This window comes from Polypterus senegalus, chromosome 3, assembly GCF_016835505.1.
Source record: "Polypterus senegalus isolate Bchr_013 chromosome 3, ASM1683550v1, whole genome shotgun sequence".
NCBI classification, from domain to species: domain Eukaryota; kingdom Metazoa; phylum Chordata; class Cladistia; order Polypteriformes; family Polypteridae; genus Polypterus; species Polypterus senegalus.
In genome coordinates, this window is record NC_053156.1 from 216,063,556 (window position 1) to 216,083,679 (window position 20,124).

The 20,124-nt window shown below is 36.8% G+C and overlaps 1 protein-coding gene across 2 annotated transcripts in view; it reads left to right on the forward strand.

Moving 5' to 3' along the window:
* Positions 1–20,124, forward strand: part of slc5a6a (solute carrier family 5 member 6a) — a 94,882-nt gene that overhangs the window by 34,473 nt on the left and 40,285 nt on the right. For both annotated transcript variants that reach the window (XM_039748440.1, XM_039748441.1), the window contains exons 6-9: positions 8,323–8,477; positions 9,911–10,051; positions 14,659–14,788; positions 17,978–18,066. In XM_039748440.1, the coding sequence (XP_039604374.1) occupies positions 8,323–8,477; positions 9,911–10,051; positions 14,659–14,788; positions 17,978–18,066 (515 nt within the window). The remainder of the gene's footprint in view (positions 1–8,322; positions 8,478–9,910; positions 10,052–14,658; positions 14,789–17,977; positions 18,067–20,124) is intronic.

Below are 20,124 nucleotides of genomic sequence, written 5' to 3' on the forward strand. Positions count from 1 at the left end.
CAATCGAACATCTCTGGAGAGACCTGACAATAACTGTACACTATTGTTCTTCATGTAAGCTGGCCAAGCTTGTGAGGATCAGCAGAGAAGAATGTGTCTCAAAGCAGGATGGTGGTTTTGTGGCTAAGGATCTGCAATGGTATCTTGAAGGTTGCCGGTTCACATCCCATTACTTCAAGAAGGGATTCTATTCTAATGGGGCCTTAAGCAAGACCCTTAACCTGAAAACTGCTCCAGGGAGATGTATAATGGCTGACCCAGCACTCTGACTCCTAAAGGTCATATGAAAAGACGATTTGGGATTAAAAGTATATCAAATCAAAAAAAAAAAATCCCCAAATCCAGGTGTAAGAAGCTTGTCGCGTCATACCCACCACCAGCAACATTTTTTTTTTTTTTATAGCTCATTTTCATACAAACAGTAGCTCAAAGTGCTTTACATAATAAAGAATAGAAAAATAAAAGACACAATAAGATAACAAAATAAGTCAACATTAATTAACATAGAATAAGAGTAAGTTCCAATAGCCAGGGGGAACAGAAAAAACAAAAAAAAACTCCAGACGGTTGGAGAAAAAAATAAAATCTGTAGGGATTCCAGACCATGAGACCGCCCAGTCCCCTCTGGGCATTCTGCCTAACATAAATGAAATAGTCCTCTTTGGATTTAGGGTTCTCATGGAAGGACTTGATGATGATAATGGTCACGTAGACTTCTGCCTTTTAATCCATCCATCATTGTTGGAGCATCATGAAGCTTTGAGTAGGTGGAGGTGGCGCATGCCACCACCACAAAGAAACCGAAAAAAAGAAAAAGAAGAGAGAGTAGGGGTCAGTACAGACAATGCATCAGGATGTATTTGCTGCCAAAGATGATTCATCTAAGTCCTAAGTGTATGTTCACGTAATATTTAAGTTTTTTATGTTTAATAAATTTGCAGAAAATTTTAAACCCCGTTTTAATTTTGCAGTTCTGGTGTATAGAGTATTGCTTGGGGTGGGGTTGTGGAAGTTGAATTTAAATGATTTTAGCATAAGGCTGCAACAGAACAATGAAAAAAGTGAAGCAGTCTGAACACTAACTATATGCACGTACAGTGGGTAGGGAAAGTATTCAGATCCCCTTCAATTTTTCACTCTTTGTTATATTGCAGCCATTTGCTAAAATCATTTAAATTTATTTTTTTCCTCATTAATGTACACACAGCACCCAATATTGACAGACAAAAAAATAATTTTTGAAATTGTTGCAGATTTATTAAAAAAGAATAACTGAAATATCACATGGTCCTAAGTATTCAGACCCTTTGCTCAGTATTTAGTAGAAGCACCCTTTTGAGCTAATACAGCCATGAGTCTTCTTGGGAAAGATGCAACAAGTTTTTCACACCTGGATTTGGGGATCCTCTGCCATTCCTCCTTGCAGATCCTCTCCAGTTCTGTCAGGTTGGATGGTAAACGTTGGTGGACAGCCATTTTTAGGTCTCTCCAGAGATGCTTAAGTCAGGGCTCTGGCTGGGCCATTCAAGAACAGTCACAGAGTTGTTGTGAAGGCACTCCCTCGTTATTTTAGCTGTGTGCTTAGGGTCATTGTTTTGTTGGAAGGTAAACCTTCGGCCCAGTCTGAGGTCCTTAGCACTCTGGAGAAGGTTTTTGTCCAGTATATCCTTGTACTTGGCCGCATTCATCTTTCCCTCGATTGCAACCAGTCGTCCTGTCCCTGCAGCTGAAAAACACCCCTATAGCATGATGCTGCCACCGCCATGCTTCACTGTGGGGACTGTATTGGACAAGTGATGAGCAGTGCCTGGTTGTCTCCACACACTGAGGAGAGGCAAGACACATGACAGCCTGCATGGAGTTTGCTAAAAGACACCTGAAGGACTCTGAGATGGTGAGAAATAAGATTCTCTGGTCTGATGAGACCAAGATAGAATTAAGGCCAAAAAGTACTAAGCGGTATTTGTGGAGTGACTTTATCATATGCGATGTATAGAGAAAGTCTGGGAATCCTCCAAAAATTCCATTTTGAGATTTTGATCAATCTCGGCGTTTTAGACCTCACTGAGTCCAAAAATACCATTTTTATAATTATGTCTGTGTCTATCTATGCATGTGTGTATGTATGTAAAGACGATAACTTGAGTATGCTTTCATATAGGTCAACCAAATTTTGAAAAAAGTGTTAGGTACAAAACTTAGATTTCTATCAACTTTTGGGATATTTCCATTAACCGGATGCTGTACTTTACCTTTTGTTATTTGAAACTAGCTCAAGTACCCAACATTTCCCAGATGTATTTGTATGATGCATTAAGGTGAAAAAGCAAATGTTCTGGTTCTGGTTGAAAATCAAGTGCCCATTTATCATCTATACCAGTGGTTCTCAAGGTCAGCCCCGGAGGACCCTTCAACACTGCATGTTTTCATTCCAACCAATTTCTTCTTTTAATGGTCCTCCTACATTAATTAAACAAAATGTTTCTTCTCAGTTTGTGTTTTTTTGTATCAATTCAGAAATTACAAATTGGTAATTTCTTCTACTGAATGAAGCAGGAATTTAGATGAAAATAAATTTTCTGGATTTGTGATATTTACTAATAAGCATTTTGGTAACACCTAAATCACTACCCTTTAGCAGTAAGTGTTGCTAGTCCTTGTGAAGGCTATTTTTGTCATTAATTGTGAATATTCTGATATATACATGTTCAAGTGCAGCAAATTATATGCACTCCACTTTGAATGTAAAATAATGTATTACTACACACATCATAAGATGAAAAAGAAAGAAAAATCTTTACCTTTATACTTAGCTTTTTTTGGGCTGGTAACTGTATGTCCGGTACCTCCATATCAATCAGATACTGTGTACTTTCAATGTATTGGCTTACTACTGCTTGGTGTGCATTATCTATGTTGCATCATGCCTGAATGTATGCATTAATGTAGAGCAAACTCTAAATGAGTAAATGCATTATATACTCAATGAAGTAAATATCAGTACAGAAAAATAAATTTTTATGTAATGACTTTGAGTGCTGTTGGCAATGAGCACAGTCATTCAGTGTTTATTACCTGTGCTAGTTATTTAAAATAATCCCTTGTTCAATGTTAACTAATTTATAAGTTAACTTGCTATGTAAACTAACTTTGTTATACCTGTTTCTATAATACTAGCAGTCCCATGCGGCTTTGCCTGCGTAGATGTGAAACAGGACAGCGAGGAGGCCACTGCTCGGCTCTCTACTCCTGACATCATGCTTCCCCCTCCCCTTGGCCCGTAGCTTCTGTCTCAGATTAGCGCAAATATATCATTCCTGCTAGAGAACTCTTATTCTTAGTGTGATGAGAGAAGTTGCAAAAGCATGTTCAAGCAAATTTTAGAAAAAAGCCTGATCTAAATCCATTAAGTAGTTCTCTTGTGCTAGCTAAGCAGATGTAAGATACACTCTGTGGCTGGCACGTGAGTGAGGAGGGCCCCGTCCCGCTCCCCTCGACCTGCTGCTTCTCTCTCAGATTTGTGCAAATAAGTGAACTACGATACTTAGCACAGTGAGAGAGGTTGCAAAATCAACAGGAATGTTCAAGCAAATTCTAGAAAAAAACCCCAATCTAAATCCGTTAAGTAGTTCTATCGTGACAAGCGGACAGACATACAGACAGACATTCCATTTTGTTTTTATATATATATATATATATATATATATATATATATATATATATATATATATATATTTTATATATATATATATATATATATATATATATATATATATATATATATATATATATATATATATACGGAAGTGTATTAGGGCCACGGTAAAGAAAAAAAAAAACTATATGTCGAGAGTAAAGTCGACATGTCAACTTTATTCTCGACATTTCCACTTTAATCTCGATGCTAATGTTGAGATTAAAGTTGACATTTCCACTTTATTCTTATAGTTTATTTTGTCATTAAAGTAGAATGTTGTAAACTAAACTTCATCCTGAAATCAATGTTTAATTTACTAGATTTTCTCAAACCCCTTCATAAGTTAATGTAGGACATTAAATGCTTTGTGTTAAGTGTTCCCTGACCCTTTTGTTAATCGCTACGCGCTTCTTAAACTGACTTCCTCTTGCACTAAGAGGTTGCACAGGCAGCAATCGCTGCACAGAATACATTCACTTCATGATATTCTTGCTCCCTGAAAATTTAGAATGCTAAGATATATACTTGATATCATTTTCATGATGAAATGCATTAAAGCAGGTATTAAACATGCACGGTAGTGCTGCCTTCTCTCAGTAAGGGGTCCCCAGGTGTATGTTTAGTGTAGAGAACTTTATGGCAGGTGTGACAAGGCTCCAAAAAACTGGATGTATGAAAGAGTATCGCACAGGTTTAACTTAAATATTGTGTAAATATTGGATTTGTGATCTGGTGGTCGGACACATCAACACAGCACATCGCAGGGTGAATATGAAAAATACATACACTAGCAGGGTTAATATAGCATAACAAAACCCCACATCCTACATGACTTAGAAAAAAAACTTAAGCACGCCGAGTAAACCCACCAGAAAAACATGCAAATTCAAGGCAGGAAACACCCGGGACGCAGCAGTGCACCCTCCACGCCACCGTGCCCCCACTTGATTAATACATGCTTTAATGTATTTCATCATGAAAATGATATCAAGTATTATCTTAGCATTCTGAATGTTCAGGGAGCAGGAATATCATGAAATTAATGTAGTCTGTGTGGTGATTGCTGCCTAAGCCTCCTCTTAGTCCAAGAGGAAGTCAGTTGAAGAAGCACATACCAGTTTAACATGGCTCGGGGAACACTTAACACAAAGCATTTAATGTGGTGCACAACTTATAACGGGGTTTGAGAAAATCTAGTAAATTAAATGTTCATTTTAAGGTGCTTTAATGACAAATTACAAGAATAAAGTCAACATGTCGACTTTAATCTCGACATAAACAGCGAGATTAAAGTGGAAATATCAAGAATAAATTCAACATGTTGTCACACTATTTCACAGTACCTAGGTACATTACACAGTATTGAAAAAAAAATAAAACAAGTACAACTTAGTATTATCCAGTAGTATAGAAACAGTATTCACACATTTCAAAATAATGGTCCACATCCTACCTTTTAAAACCAAAGTATCTCCAGATCTCAGGCACGGCTCCTTTTTTTGGCAAAAGTTCTTCTGTGTCATCATGTTCAACTTTATTGTCTGCTACAGCTTCAGTTTCAGAATGTTCTCTGTCAATTTTCACTGTTCAATACCTCCACTAACGCATGTACTCCGGTGCAGCAGTGAAAAAGGTCCCCCCTTAAACAGTTTCCCACTGCACCATGTTACGAACGTTGTTTAGGCTATTTAAACCGGTGTTGCGGCATAAGAAAAATCCATATCATAACAAAAATAAAAAACGTTTTTTGGTATGATCCGGTATACCGCCCAGCACTACCCATCACCCTTGCATGCAGATATTCTTTGTGCAAATTGCACTAAATTATAGAATGATGTACAGATACACCATCTGCAGCAAGATGTTCTTGCAGGTTTTTGGAGGTTATCTGTGGGTTGTCTGTAACCATTCTCACAATCCTGTGCATACGCCGCTCCTGTATTTTTCTTGGCCTTCCAGACCTGGGTTTAACAGCAACTGTGCCTGTGGCCTTCCATTTCCTGATTACATTCCTTACAGTTGAAACTGACAGTTTAAACCTCTGAGATAGCTTTTTGTAGCCTTCCCCTAAACCATTATACTGAACAATCTTTGTTTTCAGATCTTTTGAGGGTTGCTTTGAGGATCCCATGCTGTCACTCTTCAGAGGAGAGTCAAAGGGAAGCACAACATGCAATTGAGTATCTTAAATACCTTTTCTCATGATTGGACACACCTGTGTATGATGAAGTTCATGGCTGAAGGAGCTAATCGAACCAATTTGGTGTTGCAAGTAATCAGTATTGAGCAGTTATATGCATTCAAGTCAGAATGTAACCCAATTTTTTTCCACAGCCAGTTTTTCCACATTTGATTTAATTTCATACAACTAAATAATGCTTCACTAAAAATCTTTTTTCAGAAAACATCCCAATACTCAGATGTTCCTAGAAAATGAAAGACATACCACTGTTATCTTTTTGGTTGAAAGTGGAGTAAATGATTATGCAATCTGAGAGGGGTACCCAAACTTTTTCATATGACTGTATATATAGAGATGTGTAGCTGGAAATCCGCACATACAGTGGTGCTTGAAAGTTTGTGAACCCTTTAGAATTTTCAGTATTTCTGCATAAATATGACATAAAACATCATCATATTTTCACTCAAGTCCTAAAAGTAGATAAAGTGAAACCAGTTAAACAAATGAGACAAAAATATTATACTTGGCCATTTATTTATTAAGGAAAATGATCGACTATTATATATTTGTGAGTGGCAAAAGTAGGTGAACCTTTGCTTTCAGTATCTAGTGTGACCCACCTTTGCAGCAATAACTGCAACTAAACGTTTCTGGTAATTTTTGATCATTCCTGCACACTGGCTTAGAGGAATTTTAGCCCATTCTTCCGCACAGAACAGCTTCAACTCTGGGATGTTGTTGGGCTTCCTCACATTGACTGCTCACTTCAGGTCCTTCCACAACATTTCAATTGGATTAAGGTCAGGACTTTGACTTGGCCATTCCAAAACATTAACTTTATTCTTCTTTAACCATTCTTTGGTAGACCGACTTGTGTGCTTAGGGTCATTGTCTTGCTGCATGACCCAACTTCTTTTGAGATTCAGTTCATGGACAGATGTCCTGACATTTTCCTTTAGAATTCACTGATATAATTCAGAATTCATTGTTCCATCAATGAAGGCAAGCCGTCCTGGCCCAGATGCAGTAAAACCGGCCCAAACTATGATACTACCACCACCATGTTTCACAGATGAGATAAGGTTCTTATGCTGGAGTGCAGTGTTTTCCTTTCTCTAAACATAATGCTTTTCATTTAAACCAAAAAGTTCTATTTTGGGGTTATCCGTCCACAAAACATTCTTCCAATAGCCTTTTGGTTTGTCCACGTGATCTTTAGCAAACTGCAGACGAGCAGCAATGTTTTTTTTGGAGAGCAGTGGCTTTCTCCTTGCTACCCTGCCATGCACACTATTGTTGTTCAGTGTTCTCCTGATGGTGGACTTATGAACATGAACATTAGCCAATTTGAGAGAGGCCTTCAGTTGCTTAGAAGTTACCCTGGGTTCCTTTGTGACCTCGCCCACTATTACACGCCTTGCTCTTGGAGTGATCTTTGTTGGTCGACCACTCCTGGGGATTGTAACAGTGGTCTTGAATTTCCTCCATTTGTACATCTGTCTGACTGTGGATCGGTGCAGTCCAAACTCTTTAGAGATGGTTTTGTAACCTTTTCCAGCCTGATGAACATCAACAACTCTTTTTCTGAGGTCCTCAGAAATCTACTTTGTTCATGCCATGAAACACTTTCACAAACATGTGTTGTGAAGAGCAGACTTTGATAGATCCCTGTTCTTCAAATAACACAGTGTGCCCACTCACACCTGATTGTCATCCCATTGATTGAAAACACATCACTCTAATTTCACCCTCAAACTAACTGCTAATCCTAGAGGTTCACATACTTTTGCCACTCACAAATATGTAATATTCGATCATTTTCCTCAATAAATAAATTACCAAGTATAATTTTTAGGACTTGAGTTAAAATCTGATGAAGTTTTAGGTAATATTTATGCAGAAATATAGAATATTCTAAAGGGTTCACAAACTTTCAAGCACCACTGTATCTTAAAATAGTTTTTTATTCCTAAGCTTTTGACTCCTACCAGGAATGTTCATCAGAGGAAAATGATTAGACCTACAGGAACCCAAGGCAGTATATAGCAAATAAGAGAGTGGAAGGTATTTGGATTCGGGGGTTTAAAAGGGGGTTGATCATAAAGTCTTATTTATTATTTGCATGTTCTTCTTTTTAAGCCAGCATATGCTGGGTTCATGTTCAAATGTCTGTTAATGGCATTTTAATTGAATAACAACATTTCAGCCAGTTCTGTACCAATTTTAGTATTAGCCTTGAATTTTACTTGCCCTGAGTCCCATTTAAATGTGTGCAAGTTCCTCCAATGATGATTCCTAGTAGGAATCAAAAGCTTGGGAATAAAAGATTCAGTTGCTGCTTTTATGGATTTTCAGCTACAAATATGCAAACCGTATCACAGACTTCCTGTCCAAGTATATATATGTTAATATATATATTTTTTCCCCCAATTGTGTAATTCAGGGAGGACTAAAAGCAGTGATCTGGACCGATGTTTTCCAAACTGTAGTCATGTTTGCTGGACAGCTAACAGTTATTGTTGTGGGAGCATGGCGAGTGGGTGGAATGGGAGAAGTGTGGAGAATAGCACAAGAAGGCGGCCGCATCTCTGGTATAGAGTAAGTATAAAATATTGACTTTTTTTTTTTCTAAGTACTTCAAATGAGGCAGTAGAATAGAATATGTATAATAATTCAAACAATCAGTATACAGGTAGTCCCCAGGTTACGGACATCCGACCTACGACATACGAACAGGGCCGCAGCTATGATGCATGCGCCTCAGTAACTGCCGCTTTGTCATGTTCGGCTTGGGGACGCTGCAAGCAGTGGCTGGAGGGGGGCGATTTCGCTGTCCGTGCAGTGTAGTGTCCTTCGGGCGGCTCTAGGCGGCAAGCGGTTTCACTGCCCGCCCACCACACACACGGCTGCCCCGTTTGTACTCGGTGGGCGGCTGGTAATGCTGCAAGCGGTGACCCGGTTGTGGCTGAACGGAGGCGATTCACTACCCGCCTTTGGCCGCACCGTGTTCGTTCTCGGTGGGCGGAGGCTGCAGGCAGCATACTGTAGTGGAGGTGACTGTGAGGTGGGCTGGTGGTGAACTGCCCGTCGATGCCCCCATTCATTCTCAATAGCAAGCCTGCTTGTACTGTTACATACATAGCAGGAAGTTGTCTCTTGTCAGTACATCAGACGTGTTGACGACTGGTGCCTTCCTGCTCTGATAGTGTATACAGTGCTGTGCAGAAGAGCTAATCTTAATCTTTTGTCTTCACCCTTCAACAATGTCTCTGAAACACAAATCTGATGCAAGTGCTGGTGATACAGTAAAGAAGAGCAAAAACATCACCATTGAAAATAAAGTAGAAATAATAAAAAGGTCAGAGAGAGGCGAAACTCCATCATTCATTGGCAGAGCACTTGATTGCAGTCGGTCAACAATAGCATTTATTAAATTTACTGTATGTACCTGTTCTGACTTGCATATAAATTCAATGTCCCTATCTCGTACGTAACCCAGGGACTGCCTGTACTTATTCAAATAATACCTGAAATATTCCAATAGTGCAAAGGACTGTACACCCTGTAGATTTATCAGACAGCCATTTACAGCTGCCTCTAAAACAGCAATAATACTCTATAAACAATACGTACTTACTCTTTACAGATTTCTCATTTTTCTAATCTTTCACACTACAATATTGTAATATCATAAGTGCTACTTCTACAGAGTTTAGGTTTAAGCAGTATTGGCCTTAAATTTGAACAGTACATTATTTAGAGTTAGAATTTACTTTAACTTCTCATTAAACAAAAAATGAAGCAAGCATTACCTCTTTTGCATTTAATTATTAAAAAGCACAGATATGTGGATTGTGCTAATTTAAGTTGCACATGTGTCACAGTAACAGTATACATAACACTTGGCTAAAAAAATTTTATTTCTTGTGCAGTATTTACAATTAAAGTTAGAAAAATTTATTCACAAAGTAATTGTCACTGTTTTCTGACCTTTTGCTTTGATAATTGGTATTTATTCTTTTTTAAATCAGTTTTAACCCAGATCCTTTTGAGCGGCACACCTTCTGGACCTTGGCATTTGGAGGAATTTTTATGATGTTAGCACTGTATGGAGTAAACCAAGCACAAGTGCAGAGATACCTGAGTTCTAAAACTGAGAAGGAAGCTATCAAGTAAGCATATGTAATGGGAAAAGGAAACCAATTTGGTCATGTAGCAACTCTGTTTTCCATGAGTACTGGAACAGTAAAGGCAAAATTTGTAATTTTAGTATATACTTGGGCAATTTGGATTTAAGAAGAAAGAATGGATATGAGGGTAAACTTGGCAGGGAACATAAGCATTAGGGCAGTCCATTTCCCGTTGTCTCCTGTTGATTAGCTACTTTTATTTTATTTATTTTTTATACCACTTTTTTACATTTATAATGAATGTACAATATATAGTTTGTTTTAGCTTTGCTGTTTTCTTTGGCGTTTGCTTTTTGGAGTTGGTAATCAAAAATAGACATGAAAACTAAAGAGATCGCCATAAAAGAAAAAAAATAAAAATCACAATCACAATGGACAGAGAGAAATAAACAATCTATAATATGTTGACTAGAATCCTTTTGGTTACGTGATAAGTGGCCATGACTGGATTGACTAAGGAAATCTTCAGCTAAAAGAAAGTCAGAGCTATGAAAAAGCTCAAATGACTGATGCTGAAGTAACTTTTAAATTGCAACATATAAGAGTTAAAGTATTAATCTAATCTAGCTACAATCTACTGTTTATAGAACATTATTAACTGCAGAATTATTGAGACCACAATTGTCATTATTACAGAAAATAGAAAAGATGGATTAGAATTTCTTAAAAAGTAAGTAGATGAGCCAGTAAATGTCTAGAGGAAAGCAACAGACAAGACAAAAATAAACCTCTACTACGACAAATTTAAAGTCCGAAGAAAGGAGCATCAGATCATCCAAAACATTTTAATTTAATCTCTAAAATATAATGAAGGTATGTTATGGCTTTGATAAATATGATTGTGTCCAGTCCTGGATCACTCACCTTTTTGATAAGATAGCTAATCATTGTAGCAACATAATGATTTCAGAAGTACTGTATACAGTATAGGAACTTTTTTTGGCAGAAGGAAAAAGTGGAAAAATTTAAATTGGCCCAGTTTCATGACACATGTACAGTATTTCATCTCCTAATACCTATAAAGTCACAAGTAAAGTTGTATATCTAAACTTTGGTATTGTTATTAGTTTATTCTATTACATAAAATTACTTGAAGTCTGGGACTAAAACACACTGTAGCATTATTGTAAAGCTTGGGAATAAGTGGTCATTCTGTTATTTTGCCTTATGTGTCAGTTTTCATCTCAAGTCCAAACTACTGGAGTGCTTCGCTAAAATAGTAACTTTGACTTCACTGTTCCAATGTTTATAGTAGTGACGGTACAGTATTTGTTTTTTTTCCCCCAACACTAAAGACTTAATAGTATATAAAGAGTATTTTATCATATTAATGCTCATGTAACTTGTATTTGAATTTTTTAAAATAAATGTGAAAAGTGAATGTGTTAATAGTCAAATAAATATTGGTGCGTTGTACTGAATAATAAAATCTGTATCTGCTTTCCACAGTTAAAGATTGTGGGAGCCAGAGCCTATCTCTCTATCAATAAACAATTCATTATTTCAGATAATTTTTTCATGATTCTAAAAGCTTAAAAGCATGGAATTACTCTCATCACTGTTGTAACAGCCATTTTCCTGGTTTACTCAAGATAACTGGTTGCGCTTTCTAATCCTTTCCCTCTACTTTCCTAAGTCTTGGGTGTCCTTTGTATTTACTCCCATTCATTTCTTATCATTTGGCACAATTTCAAATTTTCTTCAGCATCCATCTTGGTCTCATTACCTCCAGCACAAAGATGCTACATTTTTTCACCCAGTTGTTTTTACATTTCACTGTAAATGCCTAAACCATCATTTTTTTATCCTTATTACAACACCTGTTTCCTCCCAACAGTCTTTTTCTCAGCATTTATCATCTTCTCATTCTATGACACATCACAGATTCGAATCATGACCTCTACATTTATTGGCCATGTCTCATTGTCATAGAGTATACTTTTCACACAGCTTTCTTCCCTTCTCTTTAGAAGTCAAAATTGGGGCACAGTTTCCTGAATTTCTTCCACAAACTTCTAACCCTTGCTATCACTGTTGTGCCTGAACAACACTGTCTCCACTTAACTTTATATCTAAGTGGAGGAGCTCCCTCAACTCTTTTGCCGATATCCTCTCTTTACATTACTACATCTTGTATGCATCCCCTTGTTACATCCCATGCATTGTATTGATATCCTCCCAATACATATGATGTACATACATGAGCACATGCATCTTCATTTCGTTTTGCTCCTTGGTCTTTTCTGCATTTACCTTTTGATGCTTTTCACTTCCAAAATGACAGTCCATTTCAGTATATTCTTGTGCAATTATGCTTCAGTTTTTCCATTAATGCTAGGTCATCCAAATCCAATTTCAGTCGTGGATGCATTACTCCTTTCGCCACCTTTATTGATGACATTAAAAGAAATGGGCTCAGAATGGATACATGGTGGAGCCTTATCTTCATCTCAAAGCTTTCTCTATTCAATCAGATTCCCTATATACCGTTCACGGTTTCTTTGTCACTGACATCACAGCAGACACTAACCATTCATCAACATCTAACTTTCTCAATGCCCACCTCACCACCTTTTGTGGCATCCTGTTACATACCTTATCCTGATCATTTAATGCAGAATGCAACTTCCTTTCTTTGGTCATCCAGTTCCTTACATTTGTCTGATACCAAACATCTGTTCTGTTGTTCCCCTTCAAGGAATGAAGTGAAACTGTTCTCTTAGTAATCTGTGTGCTAACTTCCTTTCATCCCTTATTCATTTCTCTTAGCACTGTCACAAACAGCTTTATTACAAGTTCAAAAATTTTGATTTCTTAATATAACCAGCTTTGCAATGAATCACTCTTTTTCCTTTGTGTCCTTGAATGAGAACACTACTTTTTTCACCCTCAACTATTTTGTACAGGTTGGACACCCATTGATGTCTCTCTGCTACCTTAAACATTTAGAACACCACTACAGTTGTGTTTACTGCTTTACCTGTCTTCATCTTTTTTCAGAAACCTACAACTTGGTCCATCCATTTTCTCACAACAAAGGTCATTATCTCTTTTGTTCTCCTCTTTCTGCCATTTCTCCATGCCTTCTTCCAGGTATCCTTAATTCCATTAACTTTAACCACAATGTTCTTTTCAACATTTTTCAATCAATTTATATCTAGTACTTTCTATTTGTTTGTTTTTCCTTCCACTTTAGGTTCCTGGACATATTTCCTTTTTTTCTCATTCTGCAGCTCATTTTCACACTAATAGCTCTTGTACCATCACAACTTCAGTTCTAGCATATTTTACTTTGTATAGTGTTTTATATCTAGTGTTTTATAGATTGCCTTCACTGTCTGCATTTTTTCTACTGCTAGTAGTATCCCCTGTTATCCTCAACTGCCAGTATTCCACCACATTTCTTTATGTCTCACTGGTCCCTTTGTTCAAATACAGAATTATTCAGTTTTCAGCAAAATATTCTTTATCACTTCTCACTTCCTATTTTCTACCAGTTTATCAGCAAATGTATTTCTCATAATTTTCCATGTGCTGCGTCCAGATCTTCAACATCAATACATTCATTCTCTTAATTTTCTTCACGCCTTTGCTAAGAGATCTTCTACATCCAAGTGCTGCACAACATTCTCTAGGGATAACCTACAAAATTTTCACCATCTCCCATTCAACTTTCCTCACCAAAAAACAATCTTGTGCTCCTTACACCATCAGATCCATGTGCCATCAACATGTTTTCCTACATAAACCTGGTGTTGCACTCATCCATTTACATTCATGGTGCTTGAGCTAAAGCCACTGAATTCCCTCATAACCATCAGTACCACCTCTAACATGCCTATTCAAGTTTCCACCCATTAAAATCACTTTCTCCTATGACATTCCAAATATCACTTCCATCAGCCTGTCCCAGAAGTCATCTTTCTCTTTGTTTCTGTGAACCTGTGTCATTTGTTGACACTTTATTAATCAGTCATTTATCAACAATCTCCTCACCCTCTTTACTTCTATCTCTTTGTCGGCCTGTTTTTCAGACATCATTATACCAATCTCAGCATTCCTATCACGTTTTTCCTACCAGATAATCTTGTACCTATTACTATTCTCCTTATGCATTCTTACACCTTTATCTTCACACCTCGTTTCCTGTAGGCAGCACACATCTATTCTTCTTTTGTTCTGGACTTACACCACCTCTCTTTGTTTTTTTTTTTTTTCCCTTGTTATCATACACCCAATATTAGAATGTCTCTTGTGTGTGTTTGTGACTATAGTCATGCATAATCTACAATGTTTGCAAAGATAGTACACATTAGCATGTAGCATTTTAAAGCAAGTGATACTCCTTATCAAGGATAAGAACTTGTGAATGGCGAAGGTGCTGGCTGAACAGTCTTTTCCTGTTTACATGAAAGTACACAGCCTTTGATATATGCAGTTTTAGAACTGTATTCTATTGTATGTTTTATTAAATGTTTTGCTTAAATCTGAGAAATCTGAAGAATACAGGAATAGCAGTTTTAACTTGTTTCTATTTCAACTGTTTTTATGTTATATGTGTATTAAACTATCCATTTCTATTTTTGCAGGTCATGCTATTTAGTTTTTCCGTGTCAACAGATTGTTCTAGCATTGGGATGTGTAATGGGTCTTGTGATGTATGCACAATATAGAGAGAATAGCCCTCTGGCTAGTGGATATGTCAAAATGCCTGATCAGGTTAGCATCTGGTGTTTGTTGAAAGCACTTAATATATTCATGGTCAGATAGTGTCTTAGAAAAATTTGACTACCTACAGTAGGGATGCTCCGATCAGGTTTTTGAAGGCCGATACTGATCACTGATTACATTTTACTTGATTGTCCAATTCAGATTTTTTTTTACTTTGTCCCTTTAATGTAGGACATAGGATCTTAATGTGAAATGTTTTTTTAAAGTATTAATGTTGGTATTTTTATTATTAAATTATAGACTACAGGTGTTAACTGCTATTTTTTTTAACAAAATCAAATTACAGTCATATGAAAACGTTTGGGAACCCCTCTTAATTCTTTGGATTTTTGTTTATCATTGGCTGAGCTTTCAAAGTAGCAACTTCCTTTTAATATATGCCATGCCTTATGGAAACAGTAGTATTTCAGCAGTGACATTAAGTTTATTGGATTAACAGAAAATATACAATATGTATCAAAACAAAATTAGACAGGTGCATAAATGTGGACACCCTAACAGAGATATTACATCAATACTTAGTTGAGCCTCCTTTTGCAAATATAACAGCCTCTAGATGCCTCCTATAGCCTTTGATGAGTGTCTGGATTCTGGATAGAGGTATATTTGACCATTCTTCCATACAAAATCTCTCCAGTTCAGTTAAATTTGATGGCTGCCGAGCATGGACAGCCTGCTTCAAATCATCCCATAGATTTTTGATGATATTCAAGTCAGGGGACTGTGATGGCCAATCCAGAACATTGTACTTCTCCCTCTGCATGAATGCCTTTGTAGATTTCGAATTGTGTTTTGGGTCATTGTCTTGTTGGAATATCCAACCCCTGCATAACTTCTGATTTGTGACTGATGCTTGAACATTATCCTGAAGAATTTGTTGATATTGGGTTGAATTCATCCGACCCTTGACTTTAACAAGGGCCCCAGTCCCTGAACTAGCCACACAGCCCCACAGCATGATGGAACCTCCACCAAATTTGATAGTAGGTAGCAAGTGTTTTTCTTGGAATGCAGTGTGCTTCTTCTGCTACGCAAAGCACTTTTTGTTATGACCAAATAACTCAATTTTTGTCTCATCAATCCAAAGCACTTTGTTCCAAAATGAATCTGACTTGTCTAAATGAGCATTTGTATACAATAGGAGACTCTGCTTGTGGCATGAATGCAGAAAGGCCTTCTTTCTCATCACTCTGCCATACAGATATTCTTTGTGCAAATTGCGCTGAATTGTAGAACGATGTACAGATACACCATCTGCAGCAAGATGTTCTTGCAGGTTTTTGGAGGTGATCTGTGGGTTGTCTGTCTGTATCATTCTCACAATCCTGTGAATATGCCGCTCCTGTATTTTTCTTGGCCTTCCAGACCTGGGTTTAACAGCAACTGTGCCTGTGGCCTTCCATTTCATGATTATATTCCTTACAGTTGAAATTGACAGTTTAAACCTCTGAGATAGCTTTTTGCAGCCTTCCCCTAAACCATGATACTGAACAATCTTTGTTTTCAGATCTTTTGAAAGTTGCTTTGAGGATCCCATGCTGCTTTTTGCAGCCTTTCCCTAAACCATGATACTGAACAATCTTTGTTTTCAGATCTTTTGAAAGTTGCTTTGAGGATCCCATGCTGTCACTCTTCAGAGGAGAGTCAAAGGGAAGCACAACTTGCAATTGAGTACCTTAAATACTTTCTCATGATTGGACACACCTGTCTAAGAAGTTCAAAGCTTAACGAGCTAATCCAACCAATTTGGTATTGCAAGTAATCATTTACATGCATTCAAACCAGCAAAATTACAAGGGTACCCAACTTTTTCACATTTGATTTAATTTCTTACAACTAAATAATGCTTCACTAAAAATCTAAAAACTAAAGTACTCAGATGATCCTAGTAAATGAAAGACATGCCACTGTTATCTTTTTTTGTGTTGATTGTAAATTATTATGCAGGCTGAGAGGGGTTCCCAAAAAATTTTCATATAACTGTATGTAGGCTTAATTTCCTTACAATACATACTTTAACTTTGAAAATGTATACAAAATGTTTACCCATTATACAGTACATATCTATTATATAAAAAAATTTTTGATCGAGACGTGATCATCTCGGAAAGCCACTTTGAAGATACACGAGACTACTTGCACGTCACGCCCTACTTACAATTTCTCTGAGACATTTTAACATCCTACGAGACAAGAAAGTGAGACAAAAGGACAGCTGCTGTACAGGCTTTTAAATGATCATCATGCAGTGCGACATGCAGTTCACACAGCACGGCAGCAGCAACTTCTGTACAGGCTTTTAAATGATCGACCCGTGGCACAACATGCAGATCAAGCAGCAAGGCACAAGCAGCAGCTGTCTTAAAGAACAGCTGCTGTACAGGCTTTTAATTGATTGATACGCAGCTCGGTAGCAGCAGCTGATCCTTCCGCATCTCCTTAGCGTGCATTCAGCCCACCCCTTCACAACGCGGGGTGTTGGTTGGGAGGCAGGCAAGCAAAGCAAGTAGGGGGCAAAGCCCCCTAGTATCTTAAAAGGAAATAAAATGCTTCTCACAATTACAAGTTCTCACATTGTTTGCATTTTTTTATCTGAAAAAAAGTTTAATTAAAAAAGATAGTTTTCACCATTTCTCTGACATAAAAAATATATATTGTGTGTGTGTGTATATAAATATTTACACTAGGGGGTTCGCCCCCTGCTTGCTTCCCAAGCCAACTCCCCCGGCCTGCACTACGCGTTGTGAAGATGGGATCTGAACGCACCCCAGGGAGATGCGGTTGCTCCTCCGAAACCCCCTGTTAAACGGTGATACAATGGGAAACAAATACAGGTTTTTTTGTTTTTTTTTTTTTTTTAATAAACTTCCTCTTTGCTCGATCAGCTGCTGGCTTGCTACTGCTGTGCTCCGTGATCTGCATCTCGCGTGGTGCTTCGAACATTTAAAAGCCTGTACAGCAGCAGTCCTACTCTTTGTAGGACAGAGTGCAAATTTTAATGCTTTTAAATGTCAGTTAATTTTCTAAATTGAATCAATTGATGAATAACAAACTGGTGAACTGGGCTTTTAATGGTCTCTTCCTTTGAAAGTGGACAAGGTTTGTTTTTTATGTTTGCATAAACTTGTATTTTTGTTTCTTGCAGTGCTGCCAATTAATTTTTTATTTATCTTTTAGATGGTTTTGTACTTTGTGATGGATGTTCTGCAGGACTTACCTGGATTACCAGGTCTTTTTGTGGCCTGTCTGTTCAGTGGATCACTGAGGTACTGCATTGCTCATTTCCATTTAACTTGTGTGCTTTTCTCTGCAATAGTTTAGCTTAGCTATTAGCTATTTTGTTCAATAAGTTAATAACAAGTAGTAACTACTAACTTATTAAATTGTGATCAGTGCCGTCAACAAACATTGGTATCTGTTAGACGTACTTATTTTCTCTTTCACACTTAATATTCCAGTTAAGATAGTCCAAACTGTGGAAGTAACAGCTAAATAGAATAAATGTGAAAATCCAGAATTTGACAACTACAGTTGTTCATATTTTGGCATCCTACACAGCAGCCCAAATTTCTTGTGCTGCAGATCCTCCAATGTATGACTGAAAAGTACAGTAAAATCTTTTTAAAGCATGAATTCACTTGCTGAGTTATGGACACATAGGCTCATTCAGTCTGCTCACCTTCAAGTCTTTCACACAAATTGTAGGCAGTGAAATTTAGCATTTTGAAATTTTCTAGAATTTGTCATTTTGTGTTGAACTTCATCTAAAAAAACAACTTGTTTTATCATTAACATGCAAACCTTAAAGTTCAAAGGTTAAACGACCACAAGTTGGACAACAGGGGATGCTATAAGCAGTAGTATAAAAAGCAGAAAGTGAAGGCAATCTATAAAACGCTAGATATAAAAACACTGTACTTTAAAATGCAATGATGTGACCAATCCAATGTGAGCTATACAGTAATTATTTAACTTGTAGTGCCACAAAATTGTAGGATGAGATGAAATTAATCTCTTTTTATAAAGTTTCTGGCATGGTCCCGGTAACTTTAAGTGGCTATTTTTCTTGTCTTGACAGGCGTTAAAAAGAGCTGCTCCATTTCATGAGTATACACCCTAAAATGTGACAAACATAGTAAAAGCACATACTGTAAGTCATATATTCAAATGGTTTAGATGAACTGACAGCCGGTACAGACAGTTCAGTTAATTTTCTAATTGGATTTGTACATTGCCCAACCAATAGCAACATCTGATCACTTATATTAGAAACTTGGAAGACCGCTCAACAAAGGTTGTTTTACACAAGTTCTGAAATAATAGACTAATGTAAAACTGAAAAGATTGATGTCACACATTAAGCTTTAAAGTTTAGACAAATATAAAAAAAAAAACAAATTTGAACATTTTAAAGCACCAAGAGTATATTAAATTCAAAATTTGAATTCATTTTGACTCATCTGTTAAATATTTCTCTTTAAGTTTTTAACTAGCTAATGATGCAAATATTAGTCTTACCTTAGAGTAATTCCCTGAACAGCCAGATTTTAAAAGCATGTTGTTAGAAAAACAGCTTTGAAAAGTTTGTTTAAATGAAACTATCTTTAACTATCTTGAATTCACTGATTCAACACAACATATATAATAATGTTTCAATATAAATTTTTTTGTATTGATTTTAGGTAGTATTTTTGGAGAGAATCCCTGTGTCTAAAATTCATGCCCTACATTTTTTTTTTATAGTTATGAATGCCAATACTAGTTTACCTAAGTGATAGCTGGGTAAATACTTGATAAATGTAGCAGTATTTTAAAGCTGTTGTGACTGTTGGCATTTATACAGTTTGTATTTATACAGTATATCTTATATTCTGTTACAGAAAAAGAAGTCACATTGTTCACTTGAATGATGACAGTACCTTTAATTAAAAATCATTAAATGAAATTTCTGTTTGTGCCATGGTATCAAAATAGATATCGAGTATTATACAATTTCACTGGCATTGGTATTGAATTCAGAAATTGTAGTATTGTGACATTCCTACTTTAAGATGTGTCTTGGATATATGTTTTATTAAGGAAGCATTCAAGGGTGACCCTATTTTTATTTTATTTTTATTTATTTTATTACGTAGTCCTGAACAGTGTCCCAAATCTCCACTGTAGCCCTCATATTTACAGCTAATAGTCTGATACAAACCAAAACAAGTAAGAGAGAAGGTTTAAACTTTTTATGCAGGCATTATAGATTATGTAAGATTCCTAATGTGCCCAAAACAGAAACAGTAAAATGAGTGTCCCAAAATATTACCAATACAATCTTG